Genomic DNA, 22,804 nt, shown 5'->3' with positions numbered 1-22,804 from the left:
TCGTGACACAAAACAAAACAAAGTGTTAGTTCTGCATCTCTGCTCATGCAACTCTGATGGTTTGATGCTAATAGCTGATGATCTCTCTGGTCTGATTAGCTTCTCCGCTGTGAGTGGGCCAACACTGCCTGAGATCAGATCAGAAATGCCCCCCCCCAGGCACACATAAAATGTACACTCATGAATGTACAAAAAGAAACGAGTCCCAGTGTAGACACAAAGCTCGGCATTTACATTGCTCTTGCTGCACACTCATAAAAACAACAACATTTGAACAAAAACAAACTCATAAAAAATACACATTAAAAACATTCACACCCCTACAAGGACTCACATTTGTTGTGAGGCATGCACACATTCACGCACTGTCCGAGTGTGCATACACACGTGCAAAAACAATAAAGCAAACCTTGTTAAGGGAGTGGGAGGTGAGGCAGCCAGGCAGAAAGATATAAATAGCCTGTCTGAATTCAACAATAGAGGTGGAGGGGGGTCAAGAGACAAGAATGAGGAGGAGGAAAAGACGACACATGCAGGAGAGAAAGACAAAAAGAAAGTGGTATAAGGAATTGAGGGAGGGAAACAAGTAAATAAAGATCTAAGAGTTGTAGAGGTAAATTAAACCAATATGGGATAAGAAAACAGCGGGTTTCATTACAGGAGAGGAGAGGAGTGCGGGAGGGGCTGGTTTACTGTGTCCTAAGCTTGACAGCAGCAGTCACAGTTGTTGGCATATTGCAGCGTGTGCAGCACTTACTCAAACTGTCCCAAGCTGCTTCTTGGAATCTAAAACAGGGCATCTACTCATAACCAAAAAGTGGAGGAACTACCACATTGTTAAAGAGCAGAGCCTGAATCATTTGCATTGGTTTTGTATTAGGAGCACTTAATTGATTTGCAGTGAGCAGCCTTAATTAAAACTAGAATAGCATCTAAACGGAAAGTCATATTCTTTAATAGTAGGCAAACACAAAGTGATGTGTGATGGTTGATGAGAGGGTTGGTCTGCTGGTGGGGCTTTTGAGGATTTCCATTTGAATAATCCCACATACTACAGTACAGGTCAGGTCAGTCTTCAACATGGTTGAACAAAGCAGATTATATACTGTCCTCTGTCACCTCAGGCCAGAGCAGACATGTCAAACCCCGATCCATAAATTTATCTGAAGTGCTCGTCCATGGCAAACTCTAAAGAATGAGTGACCTGATTCAAGAACTCTTGCTCAAGGGCACTTTTACAAGACACTGATACAGACAGCAATGAGAACAGTATCATTAACAGTGCTGCAGCTAATGCTTACTTTTACTGTTGATTAAAGAATACTTCCACATTTTAGAAAATATGCTTGTGAGAAGATTGATACTATTTAGCTATGTCTTTTCAAAATGAACCTGGAGCCAGGTGACAGTTAGTTTAGCATAAAAAATGGAAACATCTGGCCTTGCCCTGCCAAGAAATAGTCCAGCAACCCAGTAGAACCAAAACAGGTAACTTTTACACTAGGGTTTTTTATCAAATTAAAACAATTGAGATATTTAAATGAGTGGACTGAGCTTAAGAGCTGCTGGTAGGTGGTTTGTCTCACCTTTGAACAGAGCTACAGTAGCATTTCCTTTTTTTCCACCTTCTGCAAAAAGGTGTATTTTTTAAAAAGGTGTATTTTCTAACTATTTCTTAAAATTTCATTTTTCTTTTTCTTTTTTTTGATGAATCAATTATTGGTTAATAAATGTTTAATTGTTTTATATCCTTGTAAATGTAATGCAATGAAAATAAAAGAATTCAAGGCATTAGATAAGCCGGAACATGCAAATGTTTTCGTAACCACTGATTCAGCACTTATCAAATTGCTGAAAAATAATCTTTTGTCAATCAACTGATTAATATATCTAAAAAAAAAAACTTGGAAATGTTTGGAAAAGCAACTGACCCTGTTTTAGTTTGAAAACTCCGGCGCAACCTTTGGAAACAATGACGCAGACACCTACATTCGCTCCCTGATTGGGTCTTAACGGTCAGGATGTGTCCTTCCCTGATTTGTCACGCCCCTATCATGTGACAATTTTTCGGTGGTTAATTGAACACAGACAACGAAATACAGCCGTTTCTGCCCTTGTTGCTGTTGTGGAGTTAAATTATGCACTTTGTAATGCTACTACTGCATGTGCAAGAGTAGGCTATTTTTAGACCAAATTGTGACAATTTCCGTGTCCAGGGGCAATATTAGCCTTACTGATATGGGCATGCTTAGTGTAGGCTACATAAATGGTGTGAGATATGCATTTTGAGGAATGTGAGTAAGGACAGATATTAGTTTGGAAATGCCAGTTTAAAATGATAACACAGAACTGTGGATGTAACCCTAGTCCCTTCAATCAAAGCCGGGCCTAAAAGCACAGTGGATAAATATGTACAGTGTATTGTCCAAAACAAACGAAGACAGGTTCTGGCAGTATTTCACAGACTCTTGCTCTACAATCTGGGGCTGACCCACTGTAATCCTGTGTCAAACCCCGCTGGCTTAAACACTGGTTGAAGCTTGTCCATGGCAGATAGAGACAGTGTAGAGGAGGTGGAGGAGATCACTAGTAGTGACATCAAATTCCTCTGGTGACAAACAGTGGGTGTTGGTGATGTGGAGTAATCTCATTCACAACAACAAAGCCCAACCCCCACAAGCACACACACTGTACACTGGAATACAGATGATGCCTGGAGTTTAATGGGGGGTAGGTGTGTGCTCACATGCATGTAAATGTGGGTGTGCAGAGTGAAATTGTAATCTCTCTCTCTGTGTGTGTGTGTGTGTGTGTGTGATAATGAAAAGGCTGTGATCTGGGTCCTTGTCTAACCTGCTTACGCCATGCCAAGCCTACACCCCATCTGTTCCTCCTCTTTTCTCTTCCACGGAACCCTGTCCCATCTTCATCATCCCTGCCTTTTCTTCTTCTCTCCTTCCACTCTCCATCCTCCCTACCCTCCTCCTCCACAGCCAGGCAACAACCCAAACAGTCCTTCCTCTTTTACTACTAACTCCCCTTGCTCCATCCATCCATGCAAAAAAACACTCAATCTTTCTCATTTCCATTCTTTTAGTACTTACATTTCACCTCCATGTTTCCAAGTGTGGTGAGATACTCTCCACAGTGACTGGTGAATCCTCGTGCTTTTGCCAAGGAATGAGTGTTTAGCGCCTTACGGGAGACAGAGATGGATGGAAGGATGGATGGAGGAAGCAGATGGCTCCTTGGAAGAGCGCTTTAGCTGATTGTGAACAGTTAGCTTTAGCGTTAGCCACAATAAGGGAAGACTTGTCTTTCAACACTGCTCGTGCACTTCCTCCATTTGCCTTTTCCTGTCTTGGCTATTTGTACCTTTAGGTTTCCTATTTAATTCTTTCTTTAATCCTATTGCCTTTAAATTAAAAACAAAAACAAATAAATCTCACTGTTTCTCCTTTGACTGTCCACTCTACTATGATATTTGTGTATGCCTTTCTTTCTGCCTTCCTTGCTCCCTCGAAGAGCATCAGCCAGGCTGCTCTGCTTCGCTTATGTTGATCTCTGGGCTTATGCCCTGATTGGACACACGCCACAATCAGAGACGCCAATGGTTGTGCAGCTAGTGGATCACATGATAAGTGTGTGTGTGTGTGTGTGCGTGTGTGTGTGTTGGGGGGGTTTAGATGGAGGGGAGGGAGGGATAAGAGAAGAGCAGGAGGAGAAGGAGGAGGGGTATCGTGAGTGGCTGCAAGCCGCTACATCAGTGAGGGATTTTTATTTTTTACCCAAGTGCCTGCGCAGAGAGAGATGTAGCCTTTTTTTCTTGGATGAAGGAGGAGAAAGTCTCAGCTCAGATGTTTAGATGAAAAAAAGACTGATAGATGCACACAAGCACTGATGCATATAAAAACAAGCGTGTACACATGCAGCGGAGAAGTGGCTCCATCTTACCGAGCCATAGTACTGCAGCGCAGAAGCGGTAATTGGACACAGGTTGCTATGGAAACAGGGGAAACGGTTGCCTGACGGTCGGAGCTGTGCCCTGGGAGCAACAGACTTGCCTCCATTAAACACACACGCATACACACACACCTCTTGTTCTCTGTTACCACTTCTTTTACTAAACACTATATTCTAAAAGCAAATAAGACAGACTGTGTAGTGGCTGTACTATGGTGTGTATTTGTGAGAGAGTGTGTGTGTGTGTGTGTGTGTGTGTGTGTGTTTGTGTGTGTGTGTGTGTGTGTGTGTGTGTATGTGTGTGTGTGTGTGTGTGTGTGTGTGGGGGGGGGGGGGTGCCATGGTGTTTTTAAGCTTCATTTAAGCCTTTGTCTATAATGAGCGTATATTAATGTAAGACCCCGGTGTATGTGTGTGTATCTGTGTGTGTGTGGGTTCATGTCTTTGTGTGCAGGGAAAATACTCAGTGAATTATGAAGAGCCAGCTGCTTAGAGAGACTTCCTGCTCACACTCTTGCAGGCCACAGCACAGCGCACATTCAAATATTGATAAAACGTGAACGAGGTGTTTAAGAATTCCACACCTCAGAAAGCTCAGTGTCTGGCAGCAACTGTGAGAGATGCAGGAAAACTGTACAACTAGCCTTGTTTTGAAGTGGACACCCTCAGGATTAAGCTCGAGGCAGCTTATTAACATTCCACACAACCCAGAGAGGACATATGCTCATATACTGAACATGGAATTGTTTACCTCATTGCAATAACATTTACACATTATTGTCACAAACTATTACAACACAAATCTGTCAGATTGTTGCCCACCAAACACTAAAGCATATTTGTGAATATCATTCAGACTATAATGTTCTACTTGTGAGTTATGACTATTTAAGACTCAATCTTCATCAAGACACCACAAAAAAAGACTGTCTATTTCTTACTCGACTGAGACACCAGTAATCAATTACATTACTGATTGCCCTATACGAGGCAGTTAAACAAAAAAGTTCAATAGTCCAGTTTAAATGACCAATTGATTTCAAAGGACAATAACTGTGCTTCAAATCCGCTGAAGTGGAATGGACAGCATTACTATTGTGTATTAATGATCTGAGCCTCTGTTCACAGTTATGCCTGCCAACCCAGTCTCACAGCAGTTCGTGAAATGGTCACATTATTTATTATTATTTCTTATCTATTGATTTGTGTACACAGACATATTCATTTAGTTTTTTTCCGTGGTGGTGAGCACAAACGTTAAACTAATGTATTTCAATTGGTAAGACTCTTTTGTGATCACAGCACGAGTAGTATGAAAAGCCTAAACAACACAGGACTTTCACCCCGGAGAGCAGGGACTGTGTCCAGCGTGTGACAGTTTCCCGGTTGTTCTTTTCGTAAACACAACCCTCCAGTTGTTGTTGTGCATCTCCCGCGTGTGGTGTTTAACTTCCCCCGTTGTTGCGTCCCCCCAGATATCGCAAACTGTGTCCCGGCGCGTGACGTGTCCTTTCCCCGTTCTTCTTTTCCTAAACCCAACCGTCCCGCTGTTGCTGCGTATCCCCCAAAGACCGCCGCCACCTCCCACGTGTGGCGTTTAACTTCCCCATTGTTGCGTCCTCCAGAAACCCTGGATTGGGTGCTGGCACACAAAAAAAAACAAGATGAACTTGCCCGTGTACACAAATCAATAGATTAAAACTAACGAGACCATTTCACAAACTGCCATGAGACCGTGTTGGGCCTGCACCATCCATTATTAGGCAAGTCAGCACCTACTGTTAATACACATCTGTATTAACTCTGACATTATTCATCTAAACTTTTATGAATGTTTAATTAAATGTCTAACATTTGTAGAAAGTCATAAATTCATCCCTTCAAGTTATATTTGAGTTTTACATTCCATTTATCTTTTACTCATCAAAAATTGTTATTTCAATCAATATAGTCAGTTTTTTTAGTTCCAATCCTGCATCCCTGTTATTTGTTCAATTATCAGGGATTTGCTTTTATCCTGTCATTTAATTACTTACTTTAGTGAACCCATAAAGCATTTTAACTTAAAAATACTTTCTCTTTTTTGTCATTACTAATATTTTATCATTTTTATTTGCTCATGCTTATACTCAGGGTTTAGTGGGATTTACACTGAGCTTTCCGATCTTCCTCCTCTCCATCTTCATTTTATTAAATGTGCAGTCAATGACTGTTTCAGTTACAGATAAACAGCTTAATTTCTTGTTGACAGACTTGGGTACAAAATGACAACTTTCAGACATCGTCAGAGGGGCTGACGTCCCCACAGTGTTTCTAAGTCCATAGCCGATACAAGCTGAGACACTCAGCGTTAGAGGCTGGAAGCGCAGAGCTAAGCACGCACCATTTAGCTGATAGGAAGCCCTCAAGACCAAACAGTCTTACTATCGACCAGCTGCTGCTGAATTTCAAACTCCCAAGGTACGGAGTGATGAAAGATGAGGTTGGGGAGGGATGAGGGCAGAGAGAAGGAAAGCATCATCTATCCCAACTCAATTGAAACTGACTCCTGCCTTCCAGGGAGGAGTGTGAAGGATGGGATTGGGTAATAGGATAGCTTGCAAGGGGATATATGTGTGTTTATGATACATGTGTTGAATTCTCCCCCAAAATGAACTAGAAATACATCTTAACATGAGATGGTGGTAGTCATTCCAAGCCTATTAGAGATGGTTGCATAACTCTCTGCATTTCCATCATTAAAAAAAATTACAGTTACACTGTTTAGATCATCAAACGTCACAAATTATAACATAATCTTCATAACATAATACCAAAAATATTAAACATGAAATCATGCTCAGAATGGATTCCTCTACCAAAGGATTTCTAGTCACAGATGGTGGTGAGGACTTCATTAGACTGTAGGTGGATTCAACAACAGCTATAGAGGATCATTAAGTTTTTCATCTTGACTACAATATGTTGTAATTCTTCATTTGTGGCCTGCTGCAGTAGATCAAGCTATTTTACCAAGTCTCAAAACTACAATACATTTCCAAATCACTCACTGGATTAGCAATTACAATTTCACTTTCATGAAGCACAATATGTGTCCATTTACAGTAGTGCGACATATTTGAGCTGCAGCGCAAATGTAGAGGTGCTTATTTATGTGTGAGGAAACATTTGAATGCTGATCAAAGCCAGTAAATATGAGCAGGGATTCAGACCACAGCTTGGGACACAGGGTGGCTTGTCGCTTGTTATTTGATAGCATAAGATAATCATCATTTGTTTGACAAATCAGGGAAAAGGGATATGGCATCTGTTGACAGTAACATCTGATGCCCAATTGAATACACAACATACAATATCAGTCATAAACACCTCATTACTATCACAGTCTGGCAGTGCACACACACTCATATTTCCTGTTTGGCCGATTCAACATTAGCCAGTTTACAGGAGGTTTTTCATCTTCATCCAGACTACACTGAGCTCCAAATGAAGATGTAGTAGCTTAATCAGTAGCTCCGCCAATAAAGGCAGCTAATGTTTCATATCCAAGAAAGAAAGAAAAAACAATGTACAAATAATTCTAATTCTAAAATGCCCTTGAGATGTGTGTATGCAGTTCCCATAATCTGCTCTCTTAAAAAGGAAGTGCCTAAAGCATGTTCATCTGTGCAAACAGGAAAAAAACATTCCCATGTCTATGCATGTTAATCAGGCGTGCTATTTGCTAGGGACTCTTGGCAATGCCATTCTCATAACTAACAATTAATTAATTAACAATGATTAATACTGCTGTAATTAAAAGTGAGCTGTGTGACTGCAGTAATTTCATCGGTGTCTATAATAAGTACCAGCTGTGAGATGTCCATCAATAACACTACATTTAGTATGCATACTGGCATCAAGTATACTTAATTTTGTCACTTTCCCAATGTGAATGCACCAAAAAAAAAAAAAACTAGTTGTATAATCAGTACATATATAAAAATGGGACACAGGGAGGATCCTTATTCATCTCAACCTCCATCTCCCAAAAACACAAACATGCAGTGTACCTTGTTGAAGTCTTCACTTGTGGCCCTCATCTCCTTCCAGGTTTTGTTGAGCAGCTGGATGCAGATGCAAAAGAATTCTTCAAAGGATCGATCATGGGTGAAGAACATAGGGTGGAAGTCGTGGCAGTTTTCACTCGCTGTGGACACAGGAGAGAGAAAAGTTATCACCTACAGTACAGCAGCAGTTTAAATGAAAGCTGGTTCGGGTAAGTGACAGCAATCCATTTTATGTCAACACTTAATTTAATACAAAACAAATTACTTTACATTTAATTTATACATGACTATAATCACTTTGTAATCATACTGAGTCATACTAATCATACTGCTAAAACAGTACTGTAATACAGTACAGTTATACTATTTAGCACTACTATACAATTATTTACAAGTAATGGGTAAGCATTTGGTTTAAACTGAACATTAAATTGCTCGAGGCAAACCAATACTGGCACAGTTACATAGCAGTTGCAGTTTGGCAAGCATCTTTTATCTTTATCTACTCCCCACATGCCATTGTTTTCATTACAGCCATATTGTGATTACTGATTGGTGATTCGTGTTCACTTCCCCTAAGCACTTGCCCTCGGGGAAATCCTTGCCGCCATCTTAAGTGACGTTCCAGGCCGAGAAAGCAAGTGAATGATGCTCACTCCAGAGGTGGATATCACCCAAAATGCATTGCAGTTATGCATGTGGTTCAAGAAAATAAATCCATGGTTAGGTGGCAGTGATGTATGGCTTACATTTCTGTTGCTAACCACCAAAGAAGGAGAATATGAATAAACTGAATAAAGACATTTCAACTATAGTTTCCTCAATGTTAACTTGATATTTCACTGAAGCACAAAGGCCAATATAACTAATGTCAGGTAATATTTACTTAATACTTTTTATTTACTAGATATTATAGGTGTGATTTTTTTAATTTCCAACTTTGTCTGTAAATGCATGGAAGAAATTTGGATTTACTGTTGGATTTACTTGGGACAGTGTAAGATGAAAGTGGTATCAATCTTTTTATCCAATTCTCAGCAAGAGCTATCCGCGTGTATGTTTAAGTCCGCTGTATACAGCATAGACATACACGCGGATAGCTCAAAATGCATACAGATAACATGCCACTTGGCTGAAGAAAGTCCGGCTTCTATGTTTACGCAAAGTCATGAGGTCATGCGGCTCCTCCTTTGAGCGACTGATGCCATATGGTGGCCTTCAATTTAGAAATGTGCAAGTGGGCCTGAAGGAATGTGGCCTCTAGGCAGGACCTAAAAAAGAAAAACTGACTAATGCACAACAACAGGGCAAAGCTGCCCACTTACAAAGCTAGTGCAGGTAAACATCACTTAGCTGGAAAATGTTACAGGAAAAATTATCAAACAACTGCTGCTGAAAGGTTATGCGTTAAAGTGACTAATGTTTAATGATGACACATGATCATTCTGAGATTTCACAGAATAAATCATCAGGCTTGTGCACGCTAGATTCATATTCATAATAAAGCATTCCAGAAGATAGAGTACAGAGTAATATGAAATGTGACAGACTGTTCATGTGAGATAATCATTCTGTAACACAGACATGGCAGGAAGTTGATGGGCTTATAGTTTATTTCATAGAAACAGCCACTGAGAATGAGATAGTCCCACAACAAAGCAAGGCTGTGCATTACTAAAAATGTATCTCCTCATCAACTTGAAACACAAAATACCCCATAGAGACAAATTGTGACCAGTAAACACTGTTCCAACTGGATTAAGTTGTGATTTTCATGTTCCAAAGCCAGAGGTTGTTTATTTTCTTGATTAGCAGTGCATTAAAGCGTTTCGATCCCCACAATTTGTGTGAGAGTGTGTTTGAAATAAGAATGGGAGGGAAGAGGAAAAGCCAGGGCTCTTGAGTGCCCAAACTATATTAACCAAGAGGCAGAATAACAAGGCTTGACATTATTTGAACTAAATTCATCTCCCTCTCGCCTTGCTGAGATGAGTGGCGGCCTTGAGCCAAAGGTTGGTTCATTTAAAGAGTTTCAGAGACGAGCAGCAGGGGCACAGGCCCACAACGAGCAGCCATGAAATTGGATGGAAAGGGTCAAGCGGCAATTGAAACTTCACAATATAATGAGTGATGCCCGCAGGCCACGGGCACAGTGACCTGAGCCTTGATTTGGAGCGATGGATGGGAGATTAAGGGGAGGGCGAGGTGGAGAAATTCAGGGAGTGAGGGATGTGCTACCTGTGCCGGTAGTCAATCAGGAAGCTAATATAGGCGAACCAAAACAGACGCTGACAGGCTCCTTAGTCAACAGGACATTGCCCCTGGGGACAGAAAAAGTCCAAAACAGGAAAACATGAAACAGAAAGGGTGAATTAAAAAAAACGAAAGTCAAATACCCTTTTGGCAGACTGGTAAAAGTTGTTGGGTAAAGTTTGAAATGACCCCTGAGCTAAATGAGCCGTTTATTGATAGAACTAACAGAGCCCTGAGATGGCAAGGTGAGAGGAATTACATGTCAAGGCGCATTTTGGAGATGCAGACAGTGAGCGGTCTCATGTGGCTCTGCAGAAATTTCTCCTTCCTCGGGTTTTGCGAGGCGTGCTGAGTCGCAAACAGTTTTATTAGCTCTCGCAGGGCTCAGCGGGACCTGAAGCAGCACAGCAATGAGGCAAGAAATAAAAAGCATTATAGTGCGTTGATGCTCAAACTATTTCACAGTGTTCCGCATTATAATACTTATATAATAAACTTAACCAAATGGTTACAGAGTGTGTGGATCACTGAATATTTTAAACAAACAAACAGAATTCATCCACGCAGAGGAAATTATTTATGGAGGGGGAAATCTGAGCACAACTGCTCTGCATTTTAGCAGACTCCCGAGATAAAAACGCAACAATACGTGTGGTGTAATACTTGAAAAAAAAAATCAAAATATAGTTTAGATCACAATAGTTTTTAAATTACTCCTAGAATTTTCTTTTATCTTGGTGTTATGCATAAAAGGGTTACCATTTAATTTGTTCATTAAATGGGGATACAAACACCTGCAAATTAAAGCTGAAAGTCAGAAATTTAAACTTGAACCAATGTAGTGGAAAGCGATACTTTCCCAATCCTTAGGCTGCAGGATATTTCATTGAGCCTTTAAAAATTGCCAGTTGTTTGTATAGTCTTTGCAGAACAAAAAACAAACGATTTAGTGCTTCTTGTGTCAACATATCAGCTGCATTCCAGCCAGCTGAAATGTCACGTCTGAATCATTCTCACCACTGCACAAATGCACTTTAAATGATCCACCCGAATGAAAATGGCCTGTGTGAGTGCAAAGTCATGTTGCTGTGATTAGGTAACTAGTGCTTTAGGCCTTGCCAGTCTTTTTTTTTTAAGATTCTTTTTTTGGCCTTTTTTTGACAGGTCAGCAGATGAAATGAAAGGAAAGGGAGAGAGGGGGAATGACATGCAGCAAAGGACCACAGGTCAGAGTCGACCCTGGACCCGCTGTGTTGAGGAGTTAACCTCTATATATGGGAGCCCACTCTACCAACTGAGCTTTCCAGGTGTCCCTTAAATCAGTTTTTAACCGAAGAGATGCTTCAGCCTTATTCTGAGGAAATCTGCTATACAATCAACTACTGCACCAACCATTACACTGACTTATGAAGCTTAGTAGCTGGACTGGCTGTTCTGAAGTGAACTGAACTCCTGCCCCAAATAATTAGGCTGCACACAACCTTAATCTGAAACGGGTTATGTTAAGCCTCTCAACCTTCCATCCTTCCACTGAGGAACAGCCTTCTCATGCACAGGTAGGCTAAAGCTTTTTCATGAAGATGCAGTGGGCGACTGGACACTGGACACAGTGCCTGAGGAGTCTGACACTTCTTTTTGGATGAGTCACACAGCCAGAGAGAGAGAGAGAGAGAGAGAGAGAGAGAGAGAGAGAGAGAGAGAGAGAGAGAGAGAGAGAGAGAAAACTCAGTTTCTAGCTGGATGACACGCTACAAAGTGGCAGGGTAGACGTGAACGCTCTCAGTTTAAATCACAATTGGCCGAGCATATGGGTCCACACATGATGATATAGATGTATGGAAAATGGGCTATAATGGGTTTTCTTTGTGCTGTATGCTTTTCATCCATCTGCACAGCCAGATGTACAGTTCCTGTACCAACCATAAAGTAGGTAACAGGACACTGTGATGACCAGTTTATGTTATGCCGAACCATATGCCCATATGGATCAAAAGAACAACCTTTTTACGGTTTCGGTGCTTCAATGCTTTGTGACCATATGTCACTGCAAAATAAATATGATTTGGTGGTACATCGGTTTGCCTTTGGTGTATGTGTTCTGCTTAAGGACACTTAAAGAGGGTGAAATCTGAATTTACAAGGGGACCTTAATTGATTTAGAAATTACATAAGGGAAACAACGGTGTTTCGTGCTGCAAATTTGCATGGGCTAAGCAAAGTCTGTATTTTACTTGAATTTATTGAACTTACCCCCCCAATATGATTTCAAGAACGTCAAAACCTTTATCAAAAATTACCAAAGCAGCTAATATGGCCCGATATTAGATTATTACAAATTACTAGAGGTCCTCAGGTAATACTAGTCCTTTGCCAATATAATAAATGCTTTTAACCCACTCACACTGCTACCCGGTTGCCAGGACTCTATTGAGCAAAGAAAGTGTTTATAATTAGTAATTTAATTAGCTCAATAAACCTGTTCAGGAGAAAGAGACTTTCATGTTAAGTAAAACCAAACAAAGAATTTCAAGAAGCGGAATGAATGTTCACTTATTTTTCTCAGACGGAGACTTGTAGTCAAGGTGGTTTATTGACAAGTGAAAACAGATACAAACAGACTTAAAGCTTATAGTATGTTAGAACTTAGCTGAAATAGTTTCTTGTCTTCTCATCAAGTAGGAGATAATGTCATTATTAAAAATTCCCAATATCTTTTGGAATTAAAACTGATGCTTTTCTTCTTGATTGTGATTATAGTCTGAAAAAGTGTTGGAAACGCGACATAAGCTCTGTGGGCAGAGAGGGGTTTCAGGTCACTTCCATCCATCCATCTCCTGTGATGTGTGTGGCTAGGGTGAGGTCAAAAGGTCCCTGAAGTGACTTGGTTTATGTGTATGTGAATGAATGCAAGCGTGACTGAGTGTGGGACAGCTGTCCCACTCTTATCAAAGTCCATTCATTGTGAGGGCTCTGAGGGCTCTGTGACGTCAACTGAGAACTAATTACTCAACTGGCCACCACACGGATGTGTCCTGGAGAAGAGAGAGGTGATTGAGCGTGTGTGGTAAAAGTGTGCGTTTGCAGCTGTGTGTCTGTTTACGTATGTATTGGTATCTCTGCGTATGTGCTGAGAAGTAAAAAGAGAGACATGAGAGCTGAATGCCACCCTGACATCTGTCAAGGTCCAGTATGTATTTGTCTTTGTGTATGTGTGTCCATGAGTGTGCACAAAGTAAGCAAAACAACCCCCAGAGTCACCTTGCAGCTATGCCACATGATGAATACACAGTGAAAAGTGTCATCCTCACTCTAATTACAACACCAGCATGCTTTGATGTCCAACTGTGACAAGCGGAGTGTGTGTGTGTGTGTGTGTGTGTGTGTGTGTGTGTGTGTGTGTGTCCTGCAAGCAGCGTCAGCAGCGTCTTTCCGGTCCAGTCACTGTTTGCGTGTGTGCAGGATGCCGAGACAGCAGGTACATGGAGATGCAAACCACAGCCAGCTAGATGACTTCTCAGGCTGACTGTTTATTTCTGCTACAGCAAACAACCCCACATTTACTGGTAATGCATATCCCAGTTTAAAATAAGCTTATAGTAAAGCCATTTTCACTGACTGTGCTGCTCTATAAAGGGAAGTTTGGGGTCCCCTGCTGGAGCTGCTGCCCCCACGACCCCATACCGGATAAGCGGATGAAAATGGATTGATGGATGTGCTGCTCTAATTCTTAGTAGTAGTTAGCTAGATAGCTTAAATCCATTTACCATTTTGAAAGTACTGTATGTCGTGCTTGAGTGTAGGTATGATCCCCCTATACTTTAACATGACAGAAATTAATACTCTACTTCAACAGGGAAAATAATAAGCTTGCAAGCTAATTTACAACTTGCTATCCTGTTAGGATAGAAAAAGAGCAAAATATGTCCCCTTAAAATGTAATGCCTCTGGGTGTTTGAGTTTGGAATCTATTAAACGTGAAATGATGAATCAGTTTGATAATGTCTGGGTCCCATCAGCAGGGCTGCTGGGTTGTACTCGCTTTTTCAAAATAATGATCGTTATTTAATGATGATAGGGGAATGAGGTCACTGGTTGAAATTGAATAACACGTAATAATATGAGGCTGTACAAAATACTAAACTACTATCTTCCCACAGTATTGAACGTGTCTTGTAATCTGTTTTGAGTTAATTTACACAAAGTATTCCATTTTAGGGAGGAAAAGAAGCATCTGGAGAACCATGATTAGATAAGAACAAAAACAGGGAAATGTCAAAGCCTTATTTTCATTGCAACTAAACCATTTGAGCATGCAGTCCCCGGCAATGGTCAAGACGCATTAGAGGACAGAGGGAGAGTGAGGGAGAGCAGAACAGCAGATGGAGAAAAGAGAAAATCAGACAGAGGGAGGCATGTAGCGAATCCATCAGCGCTCTGGACTGAGACACAACAAATTTAGCAGTACATCTGCTTCCACAGACACGTTTTCTCAAATACAATAAGGCTTGTGACACTGCTTTAAGCTGTGGGTTTTCTATCAAGTCAGAGCTTTCCCAGGTTGCATTTATTAAAAAAAAAAACTTAACACAACTCATGTCTCTCATATATAAATACATCAGATATAGGAGCTACTGTATGATATGCACATCAATCAAGCCAGATTCTTCTGAAGGAAAATCTCAAATCAGACAATGGGAGTCACGCTCTGTCTGAGTCTAACAGAATAGTTTAATTATGAAAAAACAACAACAGAAAAGGTGTCACGTGACCTAATGGCGAACAAGTTGGGCGTTGGAGGAGCTCTGTATAGTGTTTTGCTGTATTTATTCTCTTTAAGATTCTGACCAGAGATATTTGTGTTCAGCTGGGACGAGATCCCTCCTGGAGGAAGAAAACATCAAAATCTAAAAAATTAGCAGCCGGTGGAGATAATAAGGAGCATATGCTCTGCGTCAGCCTGGATGCCAGCCAAACTTAGCCCCTTCCACAACATTTGAGACTAGAATCTGAGTATGACCTCAGGCTACTCCGTAGTGGGGACGCGGCTGTACGGAGTCAAAATTGCACCGCTGCTGTGACCGTGGCAGAAAAGCATGTTTACAGATTTTCTCAGCATGGACTTAACTACATTTTTTATATGTGCTTTGGTACATCTAGTGAAAGGGTAGGGTTTTGTCTGATTTCACCTTCGACAAGGTCTGCTAGTAATAGGCCTCTTGGTGAAAACATCTTCATTTAGTTAAGAGCCAGGTGTATAACAAAATTGGTAAAAAACAAATTGATGTTAAACAAATTGATGGTAAATAACATCCAAGAAGCTCAGAATACAGCAACAAGTAGAAGCATAGTCATAGGCTGTGTGTTGTTTAATCCACTGCACCACTTCAATCCACCAGGGCTTGCTGAGAGTTGACAGTGTCGGAAAAACTCCAAGGATGCTCAAAACTTTAGATCCTTAAGCGCCCATCTGTCAAGTGTGTTGTTATTTCTGCACTCTGATTTAAAAACCTTTTGCTGGTGTATGCCTAAGGTTACGAAGTGGAAAACCTTGAAGAATGCTCCACTCCTTTAACAAAAGGCTGCAACTGACAACAACTGTGCAAAGTGGTTGCTGACTGCAAAAATCCTCATGTCAAGACTTAAGGGATACATGGAATTTTACGCTTGGCCTTCCCTCCCCCTGCCATCATCCACTTCATTCATAAATCATGAAAAGAAACCTACGGGAGGGATTAGCAGCTAAAACCTTTAGACTTAACAAGTTATTTCAAAAGGGATCAGTTTCCAAGCTAACATTCAGCTCATGCTAATGTTAGCATAGTAATGTTTGGTGTCGGACCTAAATTCTTATCCGATTGATACTTCCTTAGTGAAAGCAAACAAAGTACTGCTTATAAAGTGAGCCAACTGAAAATGATAAATGAGACAGGACACAAACATATCATGTAAGGTAAATTTCATACACTATAATTTAGCATATGTTTTCTTGGTGTTTCATAACTCAGAAGTTTCTGCAAAATGCCCAAAACGCAACGCCGACAGATTTGCAGCTTCCATTGAAAATAAATGGCTTCTGGTAACTTTAGAAGGTCAAGTTGATGGCGTTGAGGCACGGTAACCCCCTATAGACTTGAAAGGTGGATTTGTTTAAATATTAGTACTTTTATTAAGTTTGTGCAAAGTTGCAAGTTATCTTTGGTATAAAAAAATCCAAATGTCTCAGAATAATCATGCAGAATAATTCACTTTCCGCAGTCATGATCCACACAATCGTATTACCCCCACAATTTGGCTGAATTAACTGCTTCTATATCCCAGCTCTCATTCCTTGTCAAACCTTGTCAAGTTTGCAGAAAGTCATATGTTTGATTTCACATGTTAGAGTGCCTGTACCAGAGAGGATTTACCTAATTAAAGCAACTTATCTTAACAAACATATACAAATTATTACTTTGTTAGCATTATTGACTACAATTCCCATTAGGTTTCAAAAGTCTGCCAACATTATGTGCCAAAAATGTATAATAGATGCAGTTGTTCACTATGCTAAAAGATTTTTCTTTCTTAAAATAAGAAGACACAATGAATAATAAAAATAATTTACTTGCAAGTTGAGTAGTCAATGTTAAAGTAGATAGAAACCCAAGAATCATGTTCAGTTTTTCACAACCAATGTTCTGAAATGTTAATGTAATGCAAAACTATTTGAAATTAAAAGAACTGATTTTGTTAACCCCTTTAGACACATCTTGGTACAATTTCTAAAGTTATTACACAGTCTGAGAATCTAAAATGTGATTTTCTGTTGCCATTTTTTTCTTCAACCTCGATATGTGACTGCACGACCAGTCACACATTTTGACCATGACTGGAAGTGTGGGACAGTAAATGTCAGTATACGCATGTTAAAATTATTGGCCAGTCCAAACATTTCAATTTCACACACATCTGTGTGTGTGTGTGTGTGTGTGTGTGTGTGTGCGTGCATGCGTATAATGTAGGGGCATGATTGTGTGTTTTCCCAGAGGAAAGCAGGGAGAGAAATTAACCTCAGCCCTATACTGACTGTTATCATTCGGTTGACCTTTCAACAGGGAAACAACAAAATAGCTGACTTTAACAAGGATGTCGGAGCGTGTGTCTGTGTCTTTGGTTCATTATTATCACATGTGATAGTGTGGGATTTGAGTCAGAATAATAGTAGAAACCATGGTGCATTTTTTATCAATCAAAGGCACAGGTGTTGCCAATTACATTATTGATAGCTCTGTTCTGTTTACGTGTCCGAGTACGTATGTAATGTTAGCATGCTAGCATGCAGTCAATGTAGCTGCTCCCTTTATATGTTAGAATAGGCAGAGCAGCTCCTGGTGAAAATTTCATTAAAGCAAGCATTCTGTGTTTCTCTTTTCTTTTTCTTAAATAAACACGCCACCGTTTGTTGAAATAGGGCTTATCACGGTATCCCCTAGCTTTAGATAGGCAGGCCAACACATTTTTGTCTCAGTGCATGCCTTGTTTTAAGTCTGTACCACTGCACCAATGAGGGAAAAGCTGGCTATGCTCTTGTGCAACACCGGCAGCTCCCCTCTAGGTAGCTTAGCTAGATGTAGTAAATGGAATCCTATGTTGCCGGTTAGCATCTTGTGAGTAAAAGTGAGCCAACAAAAAATCAACAACAACCTAATACTTCTTGTCGTCTACGAGTAATACATAGTAAGACTAGACGATTCCCTAGGCAGATATTGATTTGGGACAGTGCTTCTGCTGTGCTTCTACCCAATATAGTCCCAAATCAATATCTTCCAAATCCATCGTCTACTCTTAATATGCATTGCTTTTTGTACTCGTTGTGAATACGCAGGCCCACAAGAAGTAATTAGGTTGTTGTTGTTTTTTTGTTGGCTGGACATATCCTTGTTTTGAGATCTTTAGAGATTTCCCCTTTTGGTTGTTGAGATATTTCATTTCTGTGCAGATGTGAATATAGTAGGTAAAGGACTTTGTTTGGTTAAATCAACACTCACTGCTGCAGGATTCTACATAATTCATAACACCATCCAGGTGTCACTCTCTTGCCTCTCCAATTAATTCATACCCTTCCGTTTCTCTCTCTCACTTTTTCATTTGTTGTAGCCCTGCCTCAGATCCTAAAAGATTAATTGTACCACCATGTTTTTTGCTGCAACACAAGGCTTAATGGAAACTTTTCAGACTCCTGTTTAAGCAAGCGCATGTAATATTTATGAAGTTATTTAGAAAGGGTTGGGCATCGTGTGTAATGGTCTTGCTTGGTGATTCACAGTGTGGCATGTCATTGCTGAAACGGAAAGCTGGGTGGTGAACCGTGGCAGATCCGGGCATGGACACACGCATGCAACAGACACACACATGAAACTCAGAAAGAGACAGACCAGGCCCGTGCATCTACAGTACACACACACACACACACACACACACACACACACACACACACACACACACACACACACACACACACACACACACACACACACACCTGATCTCTCTCTATTTTTAGCAAGTCTATCAACGCTGTTTACTTATATTACCTTGTGATAGCGTGTGAATTTAAGCCGTAGCAAGACCTATGAAAGGGCGAAAGTACGTGTAGGGAGGTTGGTCGGGGTGGGGGACGGGTAAAACACAAGACTTTCCACCAGGAGACCGGGGATCATGACATTTCCTAAAGTCAATCATTAGTTTCTTTTTTTTTTACTAAAGCCATCCCTGTCCTTCTTTTCCTAAAACCAACTTGAGTGTCACGTTTCCTAAACTCAACCTTTGCTTTCTTCTCATGATAACTTTTCACCAAAAGGACTGTACTAAGGTTTATATTTTCTTTTTGTATTGCTTAGTTATGAGCCCTTGCCTCCTAACGAAGTCAGGATGAAGCCTTTTGATAATGGTGCAGTGTGTGCATGCATACTGTAGGAGGACGGTTGAAGCATGTGGGTACACAGTGTGTCCAAACCCAGCAGGTGATTCAGAGTCAACCAAAGTCATTAAGTGGACATGAGGACATTCCTAGGTTGCCCGCTGTGTTGCATTAAAAACAACAACACAGATACATTTTTACACACACACACACACACACACACACACACACACACACACACACACTTTTTCTAATGACCACCCGTTACTCACCAAGCATTTACAACACTTGCCTGTCCCATTTTACATGTATTCTACTCACACATTCATTAGTGCATGTTAATATACACAGAGCTAATGGGGTGCTTGTGAAAATGCACTTAACGCTCCCAAACGCGCTGTGATTTGGGATGCAGTGTATATGAATATATCAAAATGTTGTATTTCCTCTCCTGTCCCTAGTGATTTCTTGCAAGGGATTGGTTTTATTTTATTCCCTTTGCTTATAATGTTTTAACTGTGTCCCCGTAGATGACCTACTTGCGTATACGGGATTCCTTTTCAGTCTTAAATCGGGGTGTATGTGTTATTATAGCAGCAGACACTATCTCAAACAGTTAAGTCATCCTATGCAGGTTATAGATCATTGCAAGTCTTATCTGTACCCCTGATTTAATACCCACACACACACAAGAATTTGTAGGTCAATTCCATATTCTGCTGTCATCCTTTGAGTAAGTTTTGTGAAATCCTGCACTCAGCCCAGCTCTATTTATTTGAACAAGCAAGTCTCTCAAAAAAACAAAGTATCATTCGTAATGATGGCCTGGCATTCATCCTGGGGATTTAGCTCTATTGCATAAGCCTTCAACTACATGGTTAGAAAAGCCTTAGAGATACAGATGTTTCCCATTTTGGGACAAGTTTGATTGCTAAATCTGCATTTTGATATGAATGAGGTTAAAGCAGTATTTCTAAGAGAGACTAAGGGGAGGCAATTTCGGTTCGCTAAGAAAGAAGATCAAAAGGGCATGTGCAGTGAAGCACATAAAAATAAAGCCCTGAGACACACTGCATGGAAAATAAATATGTGCCTGCACAAGTAGATGCACAGAAACACAGAGGGAATGGTACAAAGCCACCGTCACTGAAATTCTAAAAACTCAAAGCTCAGTATGCGTATATCACACATATCACACAACTTCACATGAGACATTCCTGTCCCGCTCACCTGTCCCCTCTGGACTAAAACCCTCTAGCCTCTCCAGGTCAAGACACACATGTTGGGTAAATGCATTATGCAATAAAGTAGTGTAGACAGCATGCATTTGCCTTTGCTGACTGCAGTATGTGCTCAGAATTTCATGTAGAAGGTGGTGATATTTTGCATTAAAGTAGAGTCTAGCGGAGATAAGAGCATATTAAGAAGGACAGGAAATGTTTAAAAAATGTATTACTGCCCCTTCTCATTTTGTATTGAAACATAGCCTGGCACTTTTATCAGCAATGTTAAGGACAGATGAAATACATTTGCATGACATTTCTCTGAGAATTTCTAAGGGCACAGATACAGAAGTGGACACTATAAGTCTAATGTTCCTTGTTGCAATTTGCAGACCAGAGTAAAGAACCCTGAAATGCTGCCGAGTCTAAATCCTCCATGAACAAAAAGACATGAGCAGATGAAAGGGCATATCAGTTTAAATTGAGCTAAGAATGCCGTTTCCCTCCCTACAGAGAGCAGCAGGGGTCAGTCTGGAGCAGAATGGAGACCAATTCGCCCATTTAAACAAGTAAAGACAGATGAAAAGGGCACATCAATTTGGAGTGGACGTGGGCACAGCATTTCTTTCTCTGCGCAGTGTGCCTCCCGGAGGCAGAATATTAGGCTGAAAGGGGCTCATTGGGGGCGAGGTGCATCACTAAATAATAAACTCCTGGCAGCACAATTACTGAACATAATGGCAGCTTTCATGCTCACGGGGATTGAATGTGTGTATTCGTGAGTATGTGTGAAGGAGGGTTTATATCTTTGTGCGTATAAGTATATGCATCTCGGTGGGTAAAGCAGTCCCTCGGCTATTTTTCAAACTGTGTGTGTGCTAATTCTAAAGATATTGTGAGAGAAGGCAGTAGTGCGACGAAGACAAACTACCAGCAACAGTACACTGTCAGTGGAAAATGTGTGTTGCTGATGTAGACTTACGAAGCTCGCCCACTTTGAGAATCTCACAGAGCATCTTGGTCAGCTCGATGCTGCTGCGGCCAAACGGACACTCGTGCTTGTCTTCTCGACTGCTGTTCTCCAGGACGATCTAGAAACACAGACAATCAACTCAGCTAGACAAGATATATCAGGACTGCATCTCTTCAGGGGTCAAAACATGGGTAAATATTAGATGATGCGTTTTCCTGTATTAAGTCTCTGAATACAACAACAGATATGCCTGTGAATTTTAAAAAACTCCAGAAAATGTGATGCCACTTCGCCTATACAGTATGTGGGGTCAACTGCAACATTATACATTTATATTCTCGTGACTCAGTGGTTATTGAGTAAGTGAACTTCAACTATTCCTGGAATTTAGGTATTATTAAAAGTAGCGCATCAATCTGGATCCAGATGCAGATTAAAGTCTCTATGTAACAAATCTTCACATGATGATGCATCTTGCTGCTTTCATCCCATTTTTCTTGGTAGAGGCATACATTGGTGTCTGCTGTGGTACCTGTTTTGACACTACAACTTGGAGCTGCCAAAGACAGAAATGTTCAAATCCTACATGTAGCGCCTTTAATACGTCAAATCAATTTATATTAAAATAACAAATTTAGATTATTTTGAGGCGTTGGAAGAGGTATGCACTCTCAAGAGTGCTTTGTGGTTACAAGAATATGTAAAACATATTTGCATTCATTTATAGCGGCGGGCTTGGCGCATTGAAGGCCATTTTCCCGTAAACATTTCCAACATGTTTGAAACTTTGAGTCAATATTTTACCTTATCTGACCCTCTAAACTATGTGCTTGGAAGCAAAAAACATAAATGAAATCTCAACGGCAAACATATTCACTCTAATTATGTGGATGGTGGCAGTGTGCCATAAATGAGGCCATCAAGTTCCCAATCATTTTAGTTAGTGACAGTTTAATTTGGGAAATTGGAGGCATGTTTCCTCACTCTGGTAAGGGCTGAGTCAGCACTCCTAACACATCTCTTTTCTTGATTCAACTTCAGAGACTATGAAAGTCACACGCCTCTATTATGACCACACACACAAACAAAAAAACACAAAAACACTGTGAGTAAACTGCTGCATGTGTACCATGATCAAAAAAACACACACGTTTAATTACAATAGAGTGCTGGATAGCTGCCATAAAAGGGTTCACACTAACCTGAATTAGCAAACAAACTAATCACCAAACTAATGAACAACATCCCATTACAGACAGTCCCTATAGGTATACTACATCATATGAGTCTAAAACCCAGGAGCATAATATTATGTTGCTGGTCATGTAAAAATTAAGTAATTAGACCGTTGCTCGGGGACTGACACAGAAAGGAATTTAATTATTTGTGTCGTCTGGGCAGAGCAACTTTATGAAATGCAGTTTTAGCTGAAAGACAATTTGGGAAC

At 40.5% G+C, this 22,804-nt stretch overlaps 1 protein-coding gene across 6 annotated transcripts in view; it reads right to left on the bottom strand.

The window, feature by feature from the left end:
* elmo1 (engulfment and cell motility 1 (ced-12 homolog, C. elegans)) overlaps positions 1 to 22,804 on the bottom strand; it is a 94,814-nt gene that overhangs the window by 21,925 nt on the left and 50,085 nt on the right. For 5 of the 6 annotated variants that reach the window (XM_034891740.1, XM_034891739.1, XM_034891741.1 and 2 more), the window contains 2 exons: positions 21,367 to 21,475; positions 8,016 to 8,152 (listed from right to left, as the gene is read on the bottom strand). In XM_034891740.1, coding sequence (XP_034747631.1) covers positions 8,016 to 8,152; positions 21,367 to 21,475 — 246 coding nt within the window. Of the gene's footprint in view, positions 1 to 3,104; positions 3,550 to 8,015; positions 8,153 to 21,366; positions 21,476 to 22,804 lie in introns of those variants that run through there. The other variant, XM_034891745.1, reaches the window with a different exon arrangement.

Source organism: Etheostoma cragini, chromosome 14, assembly GCF_013103735.1.
Source record: "Etheostoma cragini isolate CJK2018 chromosome 14, CSU_Ecrag_1.0, whole genome shotgun sequence".
NCBI lineage: Eukaryota > Metazoa > Chordata > Actinopteri > Perciformes > Percidae > Etheostoma > Etheostoma cragini.
The sequence above is the reverse complement of the archived record's forward strand: the minus strand, read 5'-3'. Positions and strand labels throughout refer to the sequence as shown.